At 40.2% G+C, this 24,643-nt stretch overlaps 1 protein-coding gene across 1 annotated transcript in view; it reads left to right on the top strand.

Annotated features, from left to right (window-relative positions):
- LOC125236921 (probable ATP-dependent RNA helicase DHX35) overlaps positions 1–24,643 on the top strand; it is a 132,500-nt gene that overhangs the window by 70,623 nt on the left and 37,234 nt on the right. Inside the window, exons 9-15 of the mRNA XM_048143838.1 lie at positions 1,398–1,539; positions 2,919–3,038; positions 5,068–5,234; positions 10,072–10,199; positions 15,730–15,876; positions 23,067–23,157; positions 23,979–24,129. Coding sequence (XP_047999795.1) covers positions 1,398–1,539; positions 2,919–3,038; positions 5,068–5,234; positions 10,072–10,199; positions 15,730–15,876; positions 23,067–23,157; positions 23,979–24,129 — 946 coding nt within the window. The remainder of the gene's footprint in view (positions 1–1,397; positions 1,540–2,918; positions 3,039–5,067; positions 5,235–10,071; positions 10,200–15,729; positions 15,877–23,066; positions 23,158–23,978; positions 24,130–24,643) is intronic.

The raw sequence follows: 24,643 nt of genomic DNA on the forward strand, positions 1-24,643 counted from the left end.
GCTGAGCTATTGACTATTTTATAGTTCATCGCTCAGCTATAATACATCTCTTTCTTTGTTTACACGGCAACGACTATCTTTTGTCGCATAAATAGCCGATAGCTCATCGCTTTACTAGCTAGTGGTGGGACCAGTGCCTTAGGCCTTTTGCTCATTTAGTTCAGCCAGACCAGCGACCACTGCGGTCGGAAAGATCAGAACGAATGGGACCGAATAGTGTCAAAATTATACAATTCAATTCATTTATTTCAAGGACCAACTGAGATCATTGTTGTTAGTACGCAATTACATAATAATTAAATATATGGTTAGTATTCTACAAAACTAAATTTTCTATCAATGTCATTACAAAATTAGAATAAATAAATTAATTGAAAACCATGGAAGCGAAATTAAATCAAATATAACTAAAATAAATGTCAGTAAAACAATAAAAATAGTCCACAGATAGTAACATTCCGGACCGAAAGGTTGTAAGTAACCGAAGTATAATATGAAAACTTGACTTTTTGTTGCTCTGCTAAGTAGCTCTCGCTCTCGGTCGGCGCAGTCACACATTCGTTCTCGATCCAAATCGCTCGCGCTCGCCGATCCTATACTGAACTAAATGAGCAAAGACCGATTTACAGAGCACGGAAAGATTCAGTTCATTTCGGTCATTGATGGGGTTTTATTCCTAACAGTTCATAGTTCGTGAACGACACAAGCCTACTTGTAGCTAATATTGTTGTATTATAAACCTATTCGTTATGCCTTTGTTAGTCAAAAGGACAACTTTGATCATCCCAGAAATAAATGTCCTAACTAGGACTATCGGTTTCATAGGCAGAATTCCTACCCACTAAGCCAAACCGTTTGTTAAAAATGGAAATTGTATGGGTATCAATATTCTCGTTGACCTTTGAACCTGTAAAAAATAATGAAGAGCGTTAACAAAGGACTAATGTCATTTAAAAATTCTGGTGAATTAGTCGAAAATTATGTTCTGGCCGACTAGCCGACTAATCGGCCACCCAATCGCCGACTAATCGGTAGTTTACCTAGTCGGCCAAATCAATAGTCGGTACATCCCTACTTTTTAGCGAAATATTCGAAATTATTAAAAAAAAATCATTGATTGACGACCGGTCTGGCTCAGTCGGTAGTGACCCTGCCTGCTAAGCCGCGGTCCTGGGTTCGAATTTCGAATCCCGGTAAGGGCATTTATTTGTGTGATGACAGATGTTTGTTCCTGAGCCATGGATGTTTTCTATGTATTTATCTATTTAAGTATGTATATCGTCGCTTAGCACCCATAGTACAAGCTATGCTTAGTTTGGGGCTAAGTTGATCCTTGTAAGGTGTCCCCAATTTTTTTATTGATTTGATTGACTGATAAATACATTATTATGTTCCAGTAATCGACTGTGGCTTCCACAAGCTGCCATACTTCGACCCGTCGGTTGGCGTGGAGAGTCTCTGCGTCTGTCCGCTGTCGCGCGACAACGCGCGTCAACGCGCCGGTCGCGCCGGGCGCACGCAACGCGGGAAGTGTTATAGGTACGAGAAAAAAAAATATTATTATTATTTGTATATCTTACCATATCTCGCGACCGTGGGGTCCCGGACTTCTGGGAGGCATGTGTGAGGCCGAACCAACAGCACGGAGGCCCTTTTAGACTCTTTAATCTAAAGGCAAGGGATTATTACTAATAATATAATTAGACAGCTAAAGTCTAAAAAGAAAACGTACCTCAAAACCATACAGAAAAAGGTACGGTGACCTAGATGGCGATACACCTTTGGGGGGCGCTTGGCTAGATGGCGCTAATATTTGACATTTTTACACATATCAAGTTAAGGATATGGACCAAATTGTCAAAACTGAGGTTCAAAAGTTTTAAGCCTGTGTCAAGAGATGGCACTGTGATTACACATTTTACTTGGACAGTAACTCTCTTTAATACTCGATCCTCTTTGGTATTACTATTCAAAATGTATATTTTATTATTCATAGCTGTTGGAATTCCTTGTATAAATAAATAAATAAAATGTACTGAGAAGACGTTGGAAGGAGGTAGGGCATAGCGAATGATATTTCGCTTTGTGTGGTAGGGCACAGCACAGCGGATATCGTCTCGCTCGAATCTAGAGCAGAGCCCAACTGGGGAAGTACCTCCGCCTTACAGAAGACCGCAGCCAAATAGCGCTAGACCCTACTCATAGTGCTGTGTTCCTGTCGGTGAGTAAGGCTGCTAGAGCTCAACGAGGGTGCGGGGTGCTTACGGAACTAATTTGTTCCGTCTATTGTCCGTAGTAGTAGTAGTAGTAGTATTGTCCTTTGAGTCGTCGGCAACCCAAACCCTCCTTTGAACTTGTACACTCCTGTTTGCTGTGCACACACAGTAAAGGGAGTGTACAAGTTTCTAATGGGGTGGCAACGCGCATGCGACACTCTTTGAGTTGCAGGCGTCCATATGTTACGGTGACCGCTTCCCATCAGGCGGATCATATGCTTGTTTGCCACCGACGTAGTATAAAAAAAAAAGCATGATATTCGACTTCGTTATATTTAAGAGCAATCCGTTTGCAGAAAACCACAGTCTCACCTGTCAATAGTTTACAATAATGTTGTTTTCTCAAACATGCAATGAAATATTGTCTTTACGTTCCTTAAAATGGGCTGGGAAGTATCGCTTTTTGGGCGCAACAACTCGAGAGGACTGTAAAGGGATTTCATATTATTTTTTAGGCCTCCAAAGTAACCTTTTTTTTATAAAATATTGTCCTTTAGAGCATTTTTTTTTATTTCATTGTATGTTTGAGAAAATCACTATACATGCCTCGGCGTGAAAACGGATTCCCGGCCTCGTATCCCTATCTGGGAAATCCTCATTTTCCCGGCCTCTGATGTAATGTACTATTTATTTTCTTTCCAGGCTATACACAGAGTCGGAATTTGACAAACTGCCTGCAAGCGTGCCGCCGGAGATTTCGAGAAGTGATTTATCGTCAGTACTGCTGCAGCTTAAAGCTCTCGGCATACATAATTTACTCAGGTATGTGGAAAGAAAGAAAGAAAATACATTTATTTAACGTCACAAAGTTATGGGCAAAGCGTGTCTCTTTTATTTACACGGGAGTGATTATCTTTTGTTCGTTTTTCGTTTTTATAGCCGATAGCTCATAGTTTACTAGAGCGTGCGACTTTCGTTCCGGAGGTCGCGGGTTCGAACCCCGGCTAGCACCAATGAGTTTTTCGGAATTTATGTGCGAAATGTCATTTCATATTTGCCAGTCGCTTTTCGGTGAAGGAAAACATCGTGAGGAAACCGGACTAATTCCAATAAGGTCTAGTTTACCCTTCGGGTTGGAAGGTCAGATGGCAGTCGCTTTCGTAAAAACTAGTGCCTACGCCAAATCTTGGGATTTGTTGTCAAAGCGGACCCCAGGCTCCCATGAGCCGTGGCAAAATGCCGGGATAACGCAAGGAGGATGATGACAAAGTTATAGGCAATACCTAGTACGTACATAGAAGAATAATAGTCCGTTGCTTCTGGAAAGTTATGTATGAAAATGTTGGCATAATTAATGGAAGATTTTTTTTGATTGGGATATTTACATTACAGGCCGAAGTTATTTTTCATCAACCCTCCCCATCCCTCCCCCCTCTGCGTCACCCCTCGTCCCCCCCTTAAATAGCCGAAAATGCGGTTTTTCGCGATTTCTGACAAAACCGTTGTAGATACAGAAAAAGCGTGTAGAAAAAAAGTAATCCTTGATAAATTTACTACAAATCGTTCATTGACACTTTGGTTCTAGCACTTATAGGTTTCGCGTGATCCATCACGAAAGTTGGTCCTTTACTGCAATTTGCTTTAGTGAATGTTAAGTTTTCTCCCAAATTGCTTACGAAATCTGTTTGATATTACTAAAATATTATAAACTGAAAATGAATTTCAGGGGCAAAAATCACTACCATGGGTGGGACTTGAACTCACGGCTACTGGATTGATACTCCAGGGCTCTACCAACAGTTAGAAAAAGCTCATTCCCAGTCATAGATACACTATATAGATCAATGGTACTCCTAGCGACTACTACCGTGAAAATATTACGTCTTAAATAGTTACTGGAATTCCAAGACATATTGGAAATTCCACCCATGGTAGTGATTTTTCCCCCTTAATTTTATTTTAGTCATGAGTTACAATATTTTAGTTATATCAAACAAATTTCGACGATTTCGTATGCATTTTGGGCGAAAACTTAACATTCACTAAAGAAGATTGCAGCAAAGGACCAACTTTCGTGACGGATCACGCGTGAACTATAAGTGCTAGAACCAAAGTGTTAATGAATGATTTGTAGTAAATTTATTAAGGATTACTTCGTTCCTACGCGCTTTTTCTGTATCTTCAACAGTTTTGTCAGAAATCGAGAAAAACCGCATTTTCGGCACTTTAAGGGAGGGTAGAGGGGTGACGCAGAGGAGGGAGGAGTGGGGAGGGTTGATGAAAAATAACTTCGGTCTATAACGTACATATTTCAATTTAAAAAAACCTTCCGTTAATTATGCCGTAATTTTAGCTAATTTCCCCCTGCTATAAGGGAAGAGTTGTAACAGCATACATCAGTAAATGCGGGTTATTTGTATAGGCATAGTTGAGTGACATCTAGCAACAATCACGCGTCAACTAGCGTAAATTATCAGTACCAAAGACCTATATAACTTCGTAAAGACCGATAAAGTCTAAGAAAAAAACGTACCCCAAAACCATACAGAAAAAGGTACGGTGAGCTAGATGGCGATACACCTTGGGGTACGCTCGGCTAGATGGCGCTAATATTAATATTTGACATTTTAAAACATATCAATATTATCAATATATCTGCATATCAAGCTAAGAATATGGCCCAAATTGTCAAAACTGAGGTTCAAAAGTTTTAAGCCTGTGTCGAGAGATGGCAGTCTATGCACTGTGATTACACATTTTACTTTGACAGTAACTCTCCTTAATACTCGATCCTCTTTGGTACTGGTGTATGTATGTATGTGTCTAATAATCTAACCTTAACCCCTTTCAGATTCACATTCCCAACGCCGCCGCCAGCGAAAAGTCTTCTGTCCGGCTTGGAAACTCTATACGCTTTAAAAGCTGTAGATAGAGATGGCAATCTAACGACGTCGCTAGGAGAAAATATGGCAGAGTTGCCGCTGAGACCGATGTGCGCTAAAATGCTTTGTAGTAGTGGTAAGTTGTTAAAATAACAGTAAGTTACTATAATTGCAGTAAGTTAGTATAATTTTTGTAAGTTGCTATAATTGTAGTTACTATAATAGGCTACTAGACTCATATCGAATTTGTCACAATAAAAAATAAATAAATAAGTAAATAAATATTATAGGACATTCTTACACAGATTGACTGAAGCCCACGGTAAGCTCAAGAAGGCTTGTGTTGTGGGTACTCAGACAACGATATATAGATAATATACAAATACAACCCATAGAACACACATAGAAAACACGCACACGCATAGAAAACATCCATGACTCAGGAACAAATATCTGTGCTCGTCACACAAATAAATGCCCTTACCGGGATTCGAACCCGGGACTGCGGCGTAGCAGGCAGGGTCACTACCGTCTGCGCCAGACCGGTCAAATAAATAATTGTCTTCTGTAGTATTTGACATAAAAAAACAATATTTATAGATTTTGTATTTTCGATTAAAAATGTGTGTAATTTTTTTTGTGAGCGATGTAGTGACGTCATAGAATATGACTCTTCATGTCGAATCAATCACTGACATGACCTTTATACCTCAGTCGCTTCGTTTTAATGCACTTGTATCGTAGTGTACTATTGTGTAGTTCTCACAGTAATTGTTTCACAGATATCCCGTTAGATGTCGCTGTATTGATATGAAACTAGCGAATGGTATGTCACCCCAGAAATGTATTGATTAAAGCAGTGTTTAAGCTTTTTCCGATTTCAACAAAATCGATGTGTTAATTTAATCAAATTTTTTGATAATTTTTGCAAGCAATGTCTTATCATTTATAAGTCATTGTTTATATTGTTAACACATTCCAAAGAGGATCGAGTATATAGAGAGCTACTGTCGAAGTAAAATGTGTAATCACAGTGCCATCTCTCGACATAAGCTTTAGGCTTGTGCCGTTTCGTTCGTTGATCGGAGCGCTCCGATCTCGTTCAATCGCTTCCACGAACTAGTTCGCTCTTTTAGGTCTTTTGCTCATTTAGTTCAGACAGACCAGTGACCACTGCGGTCGGAAAGATCAGAACGAATGGGACCAAATAGTGTCAAAATGATATGAATAGTCAACAGATAGTAACATTCCGGACCGAAAGGTTGTAAGTAACCGAGGTTTAATATGAAAACTTGACTTTTTTTTGGTGCTCTGCTAAGTAGCTCTCGCTCTCGGTCGGCGCAGTCACACACTCGTTCTTGATCCAAACCGCTCGCGTTCGCCGATCCTATACTGAACTAAATGAGCAAAGACCGATTCTCAGAGCACGGAAAGATTCAGTTCATTTCGGTCATTGATGGGATTTTATTCCTAACAGTTCATAGTTCGTGAACGACACAAGCCTAATAAGCTTAAAACTGTTGAACCTGAGTTTTGACAATTTGGCCCATATTCTTAGCTTGATATGTGTTAAAATGTCAAATATTAATATTAGTGCCATCTAGCTGAGCGTACCCTAAAGGTGTAATGCCATCTAGGCCACCGTACCTTTTGACGTGATAACGTCTAATAACTCGTTACTACGGGCTGCATGCACGAAAAAGAAGACGTCATTGTCCCGTTCCGCAAGGCTCGCAAGCGAGAGCGCGGCACGAACGAGAGAGAAGCGTGATCGGCTCGAGCGATCGGCTCAGTTCGGTTCGGTTCGTGCTGCATCTATCTCCCAGATCTCCCTTCCACTCGATCAGCCTAGCATGAAAGATACACGTGAACTCAAATGTTTTGTAAAGTGAAGTGAAATGTTATTGTGATTTTCATGTGTGTTCAATACAATTGCGGCAATATAGGTAAGTAATTCTTGCATTTGAAAGTACAAGTATAGAAAGGCCCACTGCTTTGATGTTCACGAAATGCCGCCTTTTGAATGCCTACAAAATTCTAACAAAGAATCGAGCCACACGTGCGCAGCGTCGGACGATAGGGTTGCATATGAATTAAAACGATTTAATACTCAGATAAAATGCTATTATATTCAAGTCTTGGGTACTTTCTAGGTATATAACGTCCTAATTTATTAGATGCAGATATTTTTACAGCTGATAGTACTCGGTATCTGGAGTATATTAAACCGTGAAACATTATAGCTTTTACGATGTTTTTTTGGAGAAAACGGAAAAACAAATTTGCTACGTAAAAACACCCTGTTTATGTGATTATTAAATGAAAACTCATTGAACAGATTCTAGTACCTCTTTTACGTACCACTTAACTGTAACTGGCCACTTCAATGACATGTGCAGTTTTCCCGCCGAACCTTCACGACATTTACAACAAACAATTGTTGACATGACAGACAGTGTTATTGTGACATGTGATAATGCACATGATGATTTTTTTTAGACGAAATTATAATTAATTTTTTTGTTAGGAAAATGAAATCAAAAAAGTTACATGAAAAGATTTCTTAATTTATATTTAAAGTTAATTATTTTAATGTAAAGTATCATGTGTTAAAATATCTGCAACTAATAAATTAGGACCTTATATATATGTACAGTATTTATATATTATTGTTGAAATCCCAACATCACAAGCCTTATTGAACTTTTCCGTGGGACTTAAGCAATAGTAGATCTGTGTAATATTGTCCTATTTTATTCATGATGTTTATTTAACTAAGCATTATAAGCCATTCACTTTAAAAGAAGCTTAGAAAAACTCGCGACGTAAAGTAACAATAGAAAGTGGGAACGTGAGTTCCGTGAAAACGCACCGCGCGCCACCCCTGATTAGGCCGCGAACTCGCGGCCGCCAGCATGTACTTTGTAGCGCGGCGATAGAATCGCGGAGTGAGCCGCCCCTGTCTATACTACTGTAATGTTTGACGTTATCACGTCAAACTACCGTCTGTAAACCGACTTTACAGACAACCATTTATTTTTTCTGTATGGTACTGAGGTACGTTTTTTTCTTAGACTTTATCTGTCTATACGGAGTTATACTCCGTGTTTTTTTTTGTTTTCCTTTAAATTCGACACGTAGCTAGGTTCATTATCAGGAACCAACCTGTATATCATTATTAGTTAAAATCGCAAAAAAATTTACTAAACTTAAGAATAACATTCAAGTTAGTGTCAAGTGATTGACGGCACATGTCAAAACAAATAACATTAGGAGTTGGTAAAGGCTGTCACACACGTGTTCAGTAATTATCTTTATTTTTTTAATAACTCGATAGCCGTAAGAGTTAAGACGCTAGTTTCTTAGAGACATTAATTGATCTAAAGGACCTTCCCTTGAAGTTAACGGAATTCTATAAAAACAGGGTGTATATTTCTTTGACACATTCACTACCAAACATAGAGAAATAAGCAAGAGTTGTAACTCCATACATCAGTAAATGCGGGTTATTTGTATAGGCACAGTTACAGTGACAGTGACAGTGACATCTAGCGACAATCACGCGTCAAATAGCGTGAAATATCAGTACCACTACTCGATACTTGGTTTCAGCAGTGTCTTGTCTGCCAAAAATTAATATTAGAACAGTTTACAACCCGCGGTCCCGGGTTCGAATCCCGTTAAGGACATTTATTTGTGTGATGAGCACAGATATTTGTTCCCGAGTCATGGATGTTTTCTACTTCACTTTGTTAGCGTGATTAATATACATATTGGTACCAAATTTCAGCTTTCTAGTGCTTACGGTTACTGAGATTATCCGCGGACAGACAGACATGGTGAAACTATAAGGGTTCCTAGTTGACTACGGAACGCTAAAAAGGGTCAAGTAGCCTATAACAGTAACTTAGTAATATTGCAGTGATCTGCATTATTGGCGCATTGATGGCGCTGTTTCGCAGCCTGGAAGTGACCAAAATCATATTTTCCCCAAATATTTTTGCGTCTTTTTATTTTTTATAAGAACAAATGACTTGCTTCTTTATTTTAATATCATGATATCACGTCAATACACATTGAAAAAAAAAATTGTAGGCATCATCAGTGTAGTTATGATAGTATTTATAGATGGCGCTAAAAATGGAGGTACGATTCTTAGTATGAAGATTGTGAATCCTGTATAAATAATCTTTTCCCCTCACTAGCTCGGAAACACGTGTTTTGTCCTTTAATACCAGCGGGTAAAAACGCATTTTATCCACTAGTGGGTAAAGTAATTTGACCTTGAATAAAGTCAAATTAACTGCTTTAAAATTGATAAACGTAGGTGAATCTAGTAATAAAGATGATTTACCACCTGTGGAACTACTGGAAGCAGTGATTAACGCATTTTTTGTATTGCAGTTTCCTCGCCATAGTGAGGGGAAAAGTTTTGTGTTACACTCGGGTGCAAATGTATTTTACTTCTCGTGTGTTAAAAACTCGCAAGTTCAGGATTCTATTCTCGAACTACTCGCTTCGCTCGTGGTTCAACTATAGGATCCTTTCACTTGCTCGTTTTTCAATTCACACTCGGCGTTAAAATACAACTTTGCTCCCTTGTATAACAGATAACTATTGATTATTATTACAAGCCTTTATTCTACTTGCCTCATCAGTATGTTAGTTTGGGTCAAAACGTAGAAGCTGAATTTGACCCACTTCCCGGTTTCCGATTGAGTTGAAATTTCGCACGTCGTATGTAAATCACGTGACAATACAATATTATGGTATCATGGAGCTGATCTGATGATGGAGCAGAAAGGTGGTCATAGGAACTCTGTATTAAGAAGCGTCGTTTCCGCCTCGAGTAAGGGGTTTTTAGAAGCGTCTCGGAGAGCAGTAGATGACTGTTGAAAGAAAGGTACAGTCGGCGATAAAATCTTGTGCCAAAAATTACATTTTTGCAAAAAACTTATGTTTAATATTTTCAGGTGAATATGGTTGCGTGGAAGAGGCTTTGTCGATAGCTTGTATGCTTCAAGTAGAAGGTATTTTCACGAAGAGTTCTACGGGCAAGGACAACATTGCTGCTAAGTTGTCTAGGCGAAATAATTTTGAGGTGTGTATTAGTTATAACTCTGTATATCGACGGCGAAGTAACAAGAACTCCTAAGGACAGTCGACTACAGAGATATGTATCCACTTTTTCACCTTATTGCATTGTAATAAGTTTCCTCGCCTATACATATCTTTGTAATCGACCTGTACTTAGGAGTTCTTGTTACTTCACCGTCGATATGACATGGAGGAACAAGGGAAGAGTTTTAACTCCATACATTAGTAAATCCAAGTTATTTATGGTGACATCTAGCGTCATTCACGCGTCAATCACGCGTCCACTAACGTAAATTATCAGTACCACTACTCAACACTAGGTGTAATATTTTTACAATAGGCTAGTTTAAACTGTTTACAATAGGCTAGTTTCCTACTAATCAAATCAGCTTCTTTTTAAGAACTGTCAAAACGATTTGCTTATATGGAAATACTATGAAATACTGAGGAGTGACATCACGGTCAATTCATCTACTTTATATCTTTCTCTTTGACTTATTAAATAGAAATTATGTTTAAACATTACTACTGTCTATGTTTTTCTTCTAATTATGTGGTGCTTTATTTCGTGCACGGCATAAAATATTTTATTTTAAGTATAGGAAACTAGCCTATTTATATTACAAGCAGAAGGAATTGAAAACAGAGTACTGATTAATACTTTTGTAATGTTAGCTAAAAATTGTTGAGCATTAGACTTTATGTTCGTCGCGCCATCTATTGACAAGTATCAGTACTGATAATTCAAGCTAGTTGACGCGTGATTGTCGCTAGATGTCACTATAACTATTCCTATACAGATAACTTGCATTTACTGTACAATAGCGTGAATTATCAGTACCACTACTCGATACTAGGTGGCAACTGTGTCTCGTCTGCCAAAAATGTAATATTAGAACAGTTTACAATTTATATTACAAGCAGAAGGAATCGCAAACAGAGTACTGATTAATACTATTGTAATATTAGCTAAAAATTGTTGAGCATTAGACTTTATGTTCGTCGCGACATCTATTGATAAATAAATATTATTGGACATTCTTACACAGATTGATTGGGGCCCACGGTAAGCTCAAGAAGGCTTGTGTTGTGGGTACTCAGACAACGATATATATAATATATAAATACTTATATACATAGAAAACACCCATGACTCAGGAACAAATATCTGTGCTCATCACACAAATAAATGCCCTTACCGGGATTCGAACCCGGGACCGCGGCGTAGCAGGCATGATCACTAACGACTGCGGCAGACCGGTCGTCCTAATAATAAATAGATTAAAAAAAAAAAAAAAAAAAAAAAAAAAAAAAAAAAAAAAAAAAAAAAAACCGCTGACACTGACGGACGTGTCTTTGGATAAATTTTCACAATTTTATTTATTTTTATAGTATTTTTATCGCCGTTCTTGGTTTTTGTGGTTCAGTTTTTGTGTATTTCTTAGGCTACATTAAAATCATGTACAATGAAGAACATCCAACGAATTACTATACTATCTAAATACACGGATATCAGCATGAACTGTCAAACGGCGATAAGTGCATTGTGAAATTTGTGAAAATGTTAACGAGGTCACGCACCAAAGCGGCACAAAGAAACGCACGCCCACCATCCCCGCCCGCCTCGTCCAGCTCCCCGTCCGCATCGTCGTCGGGCGACGAGTTCGCCACGGCGCCCGACACCGACGGGTCCAGCGACGAGAGCGGGCCGCCGCCGCCGCCGCCGCCACCACCTGCGCGACGAGGGCGGCCACCGCTGCCGGCACGCTTGGGGCCTGCGGGACATCCTGCCCCGCCCACGGCTCCCGCTGCCGGTGGTGTAGTGCGTCGCATGACATGGACTCGACAAATAAACGAGAATGTCATGCGCGCCTATTACGGGGCCACAGAGGGGGGAACCCGGCTATCCGCGTACCGTTCGAGAATGCTGCCTCTGTTTCAGGCACTCGAGCCATCCACCACCGTATCGGAGCAGCGGCTATCGGATCAGGTGCGCGTCATTCAGCGGTCAAAGCGGTTGGATGACGCCACACTTGATCGGCTCCGCCAGGAGGCTCTCGCTACTCGCGCGGACCCTGCCTCGGGGCGGGATTTGCCCGCCATGTCGCCGGACCCGGTGCCCGAACCCGACCTGGCACCGGAGGCGCCGCGGGTTGATTCCGGTAACGACGGCGGGGACTTCGCGAGTCAGAGCGAGAGTGAGCCTGCCAATGAGCAACTGAGGAGGTCTTTGGAAGAGGCGATTACGCAGTATCGCTCCACAAGCAATCCTAGGCCACGATTACCACGCCTGCCCATGAATAGACGCAATCTAGCGCTAATAGGAGCCTTAAATGCTTTACTAGATCCATATATGCGGACTAGTAAAGATCTAGATGATACACACTCGATCATGTACTGCGGGGCCATCGCGGCGTGCCGTGTTGCTCGAGTCAAGTTTCCGGACGCTGACCGTGCAACTAGGACCGCCGAAGGTGTCCCTGCATGGCAAGTACGGATCGAGCGTCGTATCAACTCGTTTAGGACTCTCATTGCAAAGCTGATCTGCTTCAGAGGGGTAATAATCGCCCCCGAGTAATGCGCTTTGTGAACCAGGCGTTCGCGGGGACGGACATCAGGCCCCGCGACTATTTGGCCAATGTCACAGAGCGCATCGACTTCCTGAAGCAGAAAGTCTATGCATGGGCAAGCCGTATTCGCCGCTACAGAAAGCGTGTGGACCGATTCCAGCAGAATCGTCTTTTTCAAAGCGACCAAAGGAAAGTATACCGAAGGTGGGAGGAAACCGACCCTCGTGTGTCTGACGTGCGGCTGCCGGATGCTACTGCCATGTCTGATTTCTGGCGTAGCATCTGGTCGGTGCCCGTCGAACACACGGAGGGTGAGTGGATGACCGTTGTCGAACGCGAGTGCGAGAGCATCGAGCCTATGGGGGCTATCACCATCAGCCCCGACGACGTAAGTTGTGCTACCCGTACGGCCCAGAACTGGAAAAGTCCTGGACCGGACGGATTGCACAACTTCTGGCTAAAATGGTTTCGATGCTCGCACTCGCGTTTGGCAACGCAATTTCAACAAGCCCTCGATCTTGGTTCTCTCCCACCTTCCCTAACAACTGGTGTTACTTTCCTGCTCTATAAGTCCGGTAGTACCACGGAAGCAAAAAACTACAGACCCATCACGTGCTTGCCTACACTTTACAAGCTCCTTACATCCATTTTGAGAGCAAAAATTAACGCGCATATTGTCGCTAACAACATTCTGGCTCCCGCTCAAAATGGATGTAGGGTTGGGTCCCGTGGTACTAAAGAGCTCCTCCTCATAGACATGACCATCTGCCAACAAGTTCGGCGGAACAGGGGGCCATTTCGGCCGCTTGGATTGACTATAAGAAGGCCTATGATTCGGTGCCTCATTCATGGCTGAGAAGGGTATTGGAGCTGTATAAACTTGATGCAGCTTTAATATCCTTCCTGGCTGCATGTATGAGGCAGTGGACCACAGTCCTTCGTCAACCAGGAGGCAGGGATGGCCCCCTGGCCCGCAGGACTTCATAAGGATTGAGCGAGGAATATTCCAGGGTGACAGTTTGAGTCCATTATGGTTCTGCCTAGCTCTGAATCCCCTCAGCACGCTGCTGAAGGATTCTGGGCTAGGTTGCCGGCTTCGGAGAGAGGGTGAAGTCATCTCTCACCTTCTGTACATGGACGATCTCAAACTATTTGCACCGAACACCCAAGACCTGATGGTGCTATTGAAAACCACAGAAGTTTTCAGTACCGCCATCAGAATGGAGTTTGGTGTCGATAAGTGTGCGGTCATGCATGTGCAGCGGGGGAGGTTGTAAATTCAGAAAATTTACAACTTTCTGAGACGATGTCGTTCAGATCTATCTCTGAATCAGAAACCTATAAGTACCTTGGTATGTCACAGTCGTTGGGTATTGAGGATGTTGGCATTAGACGGTCGGTGAAGGAGCGCTTTTTCAGTCGGCTGACAAAAGTCCTTAACAGTCTTTTGTCAGGAGGCAACAAAGTGCGCGCCTTTAACGCCTGGGTAATGCCTCTACTCATATACTCCTTTGGCATACTACGGTGGACCCAGACTGAGCTGGACGCCCTGGATCGGAGGGTCCGCTCACTGCTTACCACACACCGTATGTTACACCCGCGCTCGTCTGTTATGAGATTGTACATCCCACGGAAGTGCGGAGGTCGAGGCTTCCTAAACGCCAAAGATCTCCACAACCGTGAGGTGTACAATCTCAGGAATTACTTCCTTAACAACGAGTGCGGGATGCATCGTGATGTGGTGGCAGTGGACGGAAACCTCACGCCGCTCTCCTTGGCGAAACAGAACTGGCGCAAACCTGTGGTACTAAGTACTGCGGACCGCAAGGCGGTATGGGAGAGCAAGCAGCTACACGGGCGGTTCTACAAGGCCCTCACGGGACCCGATGTAGATCTGCTCGCATCGGTGAACTGGTTACGATTCGGGGACCTCTTCGGAGAAACCGAGGGTTTTGCCTGTGCAATTGCGGACGAAGTTATGATGACGAACAACTACCGGAAATATATCCTGAAGGACGGTACGGTCGACATTTGTCGGGCATGCCGCCGTCCCGGAGAGTCACTCAGGCATATTATTTCCGGTTGTTCTCATCTTGCTAACGGCGAGTACTTGCACAGACATAATCTCGTAGCCAGGATTATTCACCAGCAACTTGCTCTTCAATACGGCCTTGTGGACCGCGAAGTACCGTACTACAAGTACTTACCTGCGCCAGTTCTCGAAAATGGTCGTGCCACGCTCTATTGGGATCGATCTATTATCACTGACAGGACTATTGTAGCCAATAAACCTGACATTGTGATAATAGATCGACTGCAACGCCGGGCAGTGCTCGTTGACATCACCATACCCCATGATGAGAATCTCGTGAAAGCCGAGAAGGACAAGTCCAGTAAGTACCTAGACTTGGCTCACGAGATAACCGCCATGTGGGATGTTGAATCAACGATCATTGTTCCGATAGTCGTTTCAGCGAACGGTCTCATAGCGAAGAGTCTCGACCAACATCTTAAGAGACTCTCGCTAGGTGGCTGGATCAAGGGCCAGATGCAGAAGGCGGTGATCTTGGACACAGCACGGATAGTTCGACGGTTCCTCTCTATGCAGCCCTAACCACCGGCAGCTTGGGCCCTGCCCCGCTGCTGGCGGCACCCTAGGTTAGGTTTTTTATAATGTGTTTATATGTGTTTTATATTGTTTTGTATGTGTTTTTGTATTTTACTTTTATATTCATATTATAAACAGCCTAGCCTAAGAAAGAAAATAAATAAAGAGTATAATAGATAATAATACCAATAAACACTTACACATTCCGTTTCCAAAATATGTTCGTCCGTTTTGAAAATATGTTCATAAGACGCGTTTACACCACCAGACGCAAACAACCCGGTTGACCTTATGTGAAGTTTCCTACAGTTTTCTCTCAAATTTATTTGTATTTAATCGATCATTTGTTATTCCAGGTAGCCGAAGGCGACATAATAATGTACTTAAACGTATTCGATTCATATATGAAAATAAAGAATTCTACACATGACGAGAAACGGTCTAAAAAGGCGTGCAGAGAATGGTGTCAAAAGATGTATGTGAACCACCGCGTTATGGAAAAGGTGAGCAAATTAATAAGTAGCTACACGGTGCCGAGACATGGACGCTCACTAAAAAGGCTGTGCATAAGATACGGGCACAGAGAGCGATGGAGCGCACCGTGCTTGGATGTATTTTTTTTTATGGGATAGGAGGCAAACGAGCAGACAGGTCGCCTGATGTTAAGCGATCACCGCCGCCCATGGACACCCGAAACACCAGAGGTGTTGGAGGTGCGTTGCCGGCCTTTAAGATGGGTGTACGCTCTTTTCTTGAAGATTTGAACATAAAAAGTAAATTTTATTCGTAAATGATTTGAAATTAAAAATGTTTTTTTTTTTAGTTTAAGTGCCTGTGCACTTCAAGTAATTTTTTTTACGCACTAGTGCGAGAAGTGGTTCATTATATGCCAGGTCGAAACTACGAAGGCTCATCTGTACTGAAAAACGTCGTACAATACACGTGCGAAAAGGAAATTCGTAACACGCGTCGATTTAAAACACTCCCTTCGGTCGTGTTTTAATTTATCGCCACTCGTTTCGAGCTTCCTTTTTTACGCACTTGTATCGTAATGTACTATTTTGCAATGAGCTGCTAGTTATTTTCTGACATCTATCAACGAGGATAGTTAGATTATGTCCGATAACGGCATCATCGCCATCAAAATAGCGTTTTGTTCTGAGAATTAATAAGTAATTGTTGTTTTTAAATACTCATAAAGAACTTATATTGACCGGGATATAGACCGTGATTACCTTTTTGATTTTTGTCGAGCTCCCGATAGATATTTCGACGCAGTTGCATGCACCATGATCACGGAAATAACCGTGAATCATTCAAAACTCTTACTCATAAAGAAGGCGATATTCAGAAAAGTTTATTACTCTTATAATATGATAATAAGGAATACGCTGTAAATCATTTGCATTGGTCCCATTGTAAGGAGTTAGTTCATAAGTAAGTAATAATGCAACCTTGCTATTTGTACTACTATAAATTAGGTGTTTATTAAATAAAACCTTAGTCATTATTCCGCATTCACTGTGTTTAATTGTACGCCCAACTTCCCGCACCACATGGCGACCCTGCCACGTGAGGTGTCGGGTTCGCGCGCCGCCGCGTGTGCAGAACTGCATTAAAGGACGTGATCCGACACACTCGTATATCGCAATTTTATTTAAAGCTACAAATATGTGCAATTCAAGAGTAGAGAAAGAAAATGTCTTTATTAGCCAAAACGCCGCAGGAAGATCCGCTAACGACGCTCCATTCCACGAGATGAAATATCACTTGTCATCGATCAGTATTGTCATGATAGTGATTTGCTCATTTTTGGGCATCGGAATACTCTACAGCTGCTATAAACTGTACAAGAAGTGCCATGACAGATGGTCAAGAGATTTGATTGTTCAATACAATCTTCGTCGATCTTTTAATCGCGATCTGCGTGAGGCTCACTGTCATCAGTGCGGACCAGCTCGAGGTGTCTCCTACACAGCGGATAGAGCAAACGAGTGACCCGGTACATCCAGCATCAGGACGACGAGTGCCCCAGGTCACCCCAGCGACCACAGCGTGTGTACGGTAAAGTGCGCGTATTCGGAAAAGTGCAGTGAAATTTAGTGCGTGCATAAAATCGGAACTAAGGTAAAAGTGCGTAATGTTACGTTTATTATACATAGAACTCCATTTTCTTTAATTTTAGGGTTTAAATAAGTACCTATTGTAAGATAACTGCATATGCTATTCTGACATGTCAAGTCAGTTACAAGAAATATTTAACGAATTGAAAAGCATAAAAGATTATCTAGTTAAACTTAGTTATGATAGACGGACATCCGAAGTCCTTAACTTAAAGCTAGAGGAAGCATTTTTAGTTTATTCTGAATATTTAAAGCTTTGTGAAGTAATAAAAAAGGAAATAAATGACAAATTAATAACGGGACAAAGGTTATTAGATATTGAAACTTTTTGCGAGCATATTAGAAATTTGTATAAACAAATAGAGGATTTTTGTCAGAAAACCTATACAAGTTCAAAAGCTATATCTAAGGAAAAATTAAAAATGGACGAGTTTAGTTTGAAAATAGCGCTATCATTAATACCATCAATGACAGATGATGAAGTTGCCATAAATCAATTAATAGACTCCATTGAGTACTACGATTCTACTTTAAAAAGTGACGGGAAGCTACAGCTTATAAATTTTGTCTTAAAAAATAGGCTTACGCAGGTAGCAAAATTGAAATTAAGCTCGTCCTACACTACTGTTCAAGCTTTAGTGGCCGACATGAAAAAGCTATTGTTGCCTAAGAAATCAGCCACTGCTATTCAAAATAAATTACAGACGCTGAGACAAGGAGATCTTTCGATTGACGACTTTGGTCAAAAATTGTCGAAAATGTTTGTCGATCTCACGATCGCGCAATCAGACGGAGACTCAAAATCATTTAATATATTAAAAGGATTAAATGAAAAACAGGCAATAAAACGATTTGCCGACGGATTGCGCAATCGTCGAGTGAGTACTATTATTGCGGCACGTGACTACGCGTCTTTAAAGGATGCTATACAGGGTGCGAAGGATGAGGAGACGCACTCAAATAATACGACAGGTGAAGTATGCGCCTTCAATAATCAACGTAAAAATACTTATTTCAGTAGAGGCTACAGTCGAGGGCGAGGCTCTTCTTACAGAGGACAATTGCACTACCCTACTACTGGTGCGAGGACGCAGTACAGTCCCTCAGGTGCTTGGACTCAACACCACCCAGCCCAAACATCAGGAGGATACAACAGAGGCAGAGGAGCTGGCAGAGGAGGCTACCAGTTCCAAGGCGGTCATCGAGGCCGAAACATACAGGGGAACCGAGGTAAGTCAAACACTTTTCATGGAAACAATGGATATCGCAACGAACGCATTTTTGTGAACGAAACTCATAAAAATATTGAGCCGAATCAGTTTTTTCGTGAATAAGGAATTTATATTTGCATGTGAAAATACTTGCACAATTTATTTTAAAGTGAAAAATAAAATTCCCATATGGTTATGTGACACTGGCGCATCATTATGTGCTTTGAAATTAGCGACGGCTTTGAAATTAGATATACCGATTTATAAAGACGACTTAATTATTAATGGAATCGGTGGAACAAAACAAGCAATCGGATATGCTTACATTGAATTGTGTGAACGTGACTACATATTTCAACATAAGTTTTATATTTTTCAAGATTTACCTATCAAATGGGACGGAATTATAGGCTATGATTTTCTTAAAAAATATCAGTCTAACTTAGATCTACAGAGAATGGAATTGAGATTAGTAGTACCAAGTAATAATGATATAGTACGCATACCTTTGCAAGATGTTCAAACACATTTCATTCTCCCCCCCAGGACTGAATCATTACATTTTCTTACGACTGACTTACAGGAAGATTGCGTAATATGTTCATCAGAACTACAGGACGGTATATTTTTGGCAAGTTCAATTGTTAGGCCTTTTAATGGAAAATTACCTGTAAAAATTCTAAACACAACAGAAAAGGAGATTAAATTAGATGAAATACGACTAGTTATACATAAAGCGAGTGATTATGATATTTGCTGTTTTGACAATTGTGACTCAAAAAATGTTGATCGCGTAAAGGAATTGTTTTCTCATTTAAATTTACAAAATCTTAATAAAGAAGAGCAAATCTCCATAGAAAACTTATGTGCAAAATTTTCCGATATTTTTTATTTGCCCGGGGATAAGTTAACAACAACAGATATTTACAATCACTCAATAACATTGAAAGACAATATTAGCCCTATATATACAAAGCCCTACAGGTTGCCTCATGCCCAGAAATCAATTATAAATACCCAGTTAGACAATATGCTCAAGGAAGGTATAATAGAGAAGTGCTCAAGTGAGTGGTCTAGCCCACTTCTATTAGTTCCTAAAAAGAAAGACAAAAATGGTGAGAAAAAATGGCGTATCGTTATTGATTACCGTAAACTAAATAATTGCATCCAGGATGATAAATTTCCACTTCCTAATATTACCGAAATTATTGACTCTTTATCTGGTTGCGTATATTTCACACATTTAGATTTAGCAAATGGATATTATCAGTGTAACTTAGACGAAAATAGCCGAAACTATACAGCTTTCAATTCAGGTCAGTACCGCATGACTCGCATGCCCCAAGGGTTAAAAACATCCCCCAATTCTTTTTCTAGAATGATGAATATAGCTATGTCGGGCTTAACCTATGACAAATGCTTAATTTATTTAGACGACTTGATAGTTTTTGGGAAAAATTTAGATAACCATAATTTAAATTTAATGGATGTCTTTAAAAGACTACGAAAAGTCAACCTTAAGCTAAATCCGAGTAAGTGCAATTTCTTGAAGAAAGAAATATTATACTTAGGACACGTAGTGTCATCTGACGGTATATTACCTGATCCAGAAAAGATAAGTGCAATTAAAAATTATCCAACGCCAACGAACTCTGACCAAGTGAAAAGATTTGTAGCATTCGCTAATTATTATCGTAAGTTTATCCGTAATTTTGCACAAATAGCTTTGCCATTAAATCATTTATCTCGCAAAAATGTAGAATTTAATTGGGATGTTAACTGTCAAAAATCATTTGAAAACTTAAAACAAGCTATAACAACCGCGCCCGTCTTACAATACCCAGATTTTTCAGAGAAAAATACGTTTATTCTCCAAACTGATGCGTCAGGGTACGCGCTTGGTTCTACTTTAAGTAATTTTGACAATAGGCCAGTAGCATTTGCCAGTAGAACCTTAAATAAAGCCGAAAAACGCTACCCTACTGTGGAAAAGGAATTGCTAGGAATATTGTGGAGCATTAAGCATTTCAGACCTTATTTATATGGGCGAAAGTTCATAATTAGGACGGATCATAAACCATTGGTTTACTTGTTTAGCATGCGCGATCCTTCTAGCCGTTTACTCAAGTTCAGGCTCGCGCTTGAGGAGTACAATTTCAAAGTTGAATATGTCAAGGGGTCGGATAACGCGCCGGCCGATGCATTGTCGCGTATTTGTTTAGATAGCGAAGAATTAAAAGAAATGAATAAAGATATGTATGTCATGACTAGGTCCCAGGCTAGGAAAATTTCTGCTACTTCTAGGCAGCCTATTGATTCTACAGATAATCGGCCTGATCAACCGAAAATCGTGGAAACACATAGTAAACCTAAGGAGTCAGTAGAAATACAATTTTTATCAAGGCAAGAATTACTTAAAAGACGGAGGCAAATACAAGTGCCTAGTGAAAATAAAATATTTCTCTATGATTCTATCAAGAAAATATTATATATTAAATTACTAGATTCTTCATCGCAACTCTCGCCAGGCGAATTTGTGAAAGAGCTAGATAATTTTTGTACTAAAATAAAAGTCGACGTATTATATATCAAGAAAACTAAAAATAATAATGTTTTCATAGATAAGTTATTGCATGAATTTAAAAAGTCAGATTGCAGTTCAACTTTAAAAATATGCATCTTAAAACATTTAATTAGAGTAGACGACAAAGATCAAAGGAAGGTAATATTAAACGACTTCCATCTCTTACCCACTAGTGGCCACGCGGGCATGAGACGGATGTATAACAACGTTAAAAAATATTACTTTTGGCCCAATATGGAGGAAGACATACGGAATTTTGTAAGGAGTTGTGACAAATGTCAAAAATACAAGTATTCTATTCCAACAAAGGAGCCCATGGTTATTACAACTACGGCTACCTATGCGTTTGAAAAAATATATTTAGATCTGATTGGCCCACTAGAAGTTGATGATAATAATTATTCGTATATACTAACTGCACAGTGTGAACTATCTAAATATATCGAAGCATATCCATTGGTTTCAAAGAAAAGTGAGGAAGTCGCTCGAGTGTTTGTTAACAATTTTATTCTTAGATATGGTATTCCGAAACGAATTGCAACCGACAAAGGCACAGAGTTCCTGTCAGCTACTTTCAAAGAGGTAAGTAAACTTTTAAATATAACCCAACTAAACTCTACAGCCTACCACCATCAGAGCATTGGAGCGCTGGAAAACACACACAAGCACCTGGCTGCTTTCTTACGCATACAATCGGAGCAGCATCCACAAACGTGGAGCACTTGGCTGCCTTATTGGAGTTTTTCTTTTAATACCACTGTCCACACTGAAACTCAATATACCCCATTTGAACTTGTATACGGTAGAAAATGTTCACTTCCTAGTAATTTAACAGGTGATATTGTAGAACCTTTATATAATCATGAAAGTTACCCCAAAGAACTAAAATATAGACTTCAAGTATCTCAAAAGGAGGCTAGAAATAACTTGATAAAATCTAAAATTAAAAGGAAAGAAAAATATGACAGTAACAAGAAACCTGTAATGTATAAGCCCAATGATTTAATTTTAGTAAAAAATGAAGTAGGTAATAAGTTAGAAAGTATATACATGGGCCCATATAAAGTATTGAGAGATCTTTCACCTAATGTAGAAATAGAAATTAATGGAAAACCATTGTTAGTTCATAAAAATAGAACTAAGTTTTATTTTACTCCAATATAAAAAAAAAGAAGTATTGTAAATCTTCTTCTTTTTTTTTACTTTTCCGTGGGAGATGTAAGGAGTTAGTTCATAAGTAAGTAATAATGCAACCTTGCTATTTGTACTACTATAAATTAGGTGTTTATTAAATAAAACCTTAGTCATTATTCCGCATTCACTGTGTTTAATTGTACGCCCAACTTCCCGCACCACACCATAGTAAAAGTTGTTCATTATGACATTTATGACCTCAAATGATGAAAAAGGACCGTTCAATCCCCCCCCCCCCCATATTAACTCCCGACGCAAAAACGAAGGGGTGTTACAAGTTTGACGTGTCTGTCTGTGTGTTTGTCTGTCTGTCTGTGTGTGAGTCTGTCTGTGGCATCATAGCTCTCGAACGAATGAACCTATTTAGATTTAGATTTTTTGTCTGAAAGTTGAGTTAGTCGGGAGTGTTCTTAGCCATGTTTCATGAAAATCGGTCCGCTATGTCGTGGTCGGGGGTTTTTTCAAAATTTTAATTTTGTGGTTAGGTTAGGTTCTTTCACCCTGGCCTGGATACCCGGAGGCTACGAGTGCAAGTCTCACACTTTTGACACTTTTTAAAATGTGTATGTTTTTTTTTTCAGGCGTGCGATATTAGAGATAGCTTAGAAAAACTAATAAAGAGGAAGTTTGGTATTGAAAATAAAACATTCGAAGGACCCGACTTAGGAACAGGTATTTGTTGATTTTCAATATTTTATCGAGGAAGCAAATTGACATTTAAATACAACAGATGGCGCTACTATTCCGCTGTCACTTCGAAAATTACGTTGTGTTTACACAATTTATTGTTCAATAAGATCAAAGGGACTTAACGGTAGGTAGCATAGACCGTCAACCAAATCTTGTCACTAGAAAAACGCGGCAAATTTGAAAAATCGCGGGCTAGCAACACTAATTTTGAAAATCGGTGGAAGTTCGCGTGTCATTTGTATTTTATCTGTGGAAACCTCCACCCTACGAAAAAGAGAAATCACTAGCACATATCCGTCCCTTTTTAATACATTATCTAATTCGTAAGGAAGGAGCGAGCCCCTTGAAAAAAAAATATCTGTGGCTGTTCGACGTACATTGCTGGTTTTTGTTCGTTTCATAGGGATACCATACTTTAGTTTGATGTACATTGCTACTGCCAAAATTTGGTTGACAGGCTATAGGTAGGTACAGTCACCGGAATAAATAAGTGATGATTTCAAACAAGCATACGGTCCTCCTGACGGAAAGCGGTCACTTGTACACTCCTTTTTTGAAGAACCCCATACCCCGGGTCCCGGGTTCGAATCCCGGTAAGGGCATTTATTTGTTCCTGAGTCATGGATGTTTTCTATATATATATATATATATATTAAGTATTTATATATTATATATATCGTTGTCTGAGTACTCACACCACAAGCCTTCTTGAGCTTACCGTGGGCCTCAGTCAATCTGTGTAAGAATGTCCTATAATATTTATTTATTTATACTGTACTTATCCAATTATTTTACTTTTCCAGAGAAATGCCAGAGGATTATGAAGTGCGTGCTATCAGGATTTTTCCCCCAAGCGGCGCATTTGAGCACAGACTCCACATACAGAAGCGTCAGAGGCGCCGTGTTACACATCAGCCCGGATAGCTGTTTGTTCAGAGTGCAACAGCCGTCCTGGTGAGTTCTGTGACCATGTTTACTTAAGTTCACGATAGATGTCGCTGTAACGGGCGCGGGGAATTTTAGAACGCGCTAACGAAATTTCATTTCGATTGTATATACAGCACAAGCCTACTCTTTAATTTTTATGTCCATTCCTTATAATAGAAATATACCCTTCTATTATAAGGATTGGACATAAAAATTAAAGAGTAGGCTTGTGCCGTTTCGTTCGTTGATCGGAGCGCTCCGATCTCGTTCAATCGCTCCCACGAACTAGTTCGCTCTTTTAGGTCTTTTGCTCATTTAGTTCAGCCAGACCAGCGACCACTGCGGTCGGAAAGATCAGAACGAATGGGACCGAATAGTGTCAAAATCATCAAAATGATACGAATAGTCCACAGATAGTAACATTCCGGGCCGAAAGGTTGTAAGTAACCGAAGTTTAATATGAAACTTGATTTTTTTTTGTTGCTCTGCTAAGTAGCTCTCGCTCTCGGTCGGCGCAGTCACACATTCGTTCTCGATCCAT

Source organism: Leguminivora glycinivorella, chromosome 20 (assembly GCF_023078275.1).
Source record: "Leguminivora glycinivorella isolate SPB_JAAS2020 chromosome 20, LegGlyc_1.1, whole genome shotgun sequence".
NCBI classification, from domain to species: Eukaryota; Metazoa; Arthropoda; class Insecta; order Lepidoptera; family Tortricidae; genus Leguminivora; species Leguminivora glycinivorella.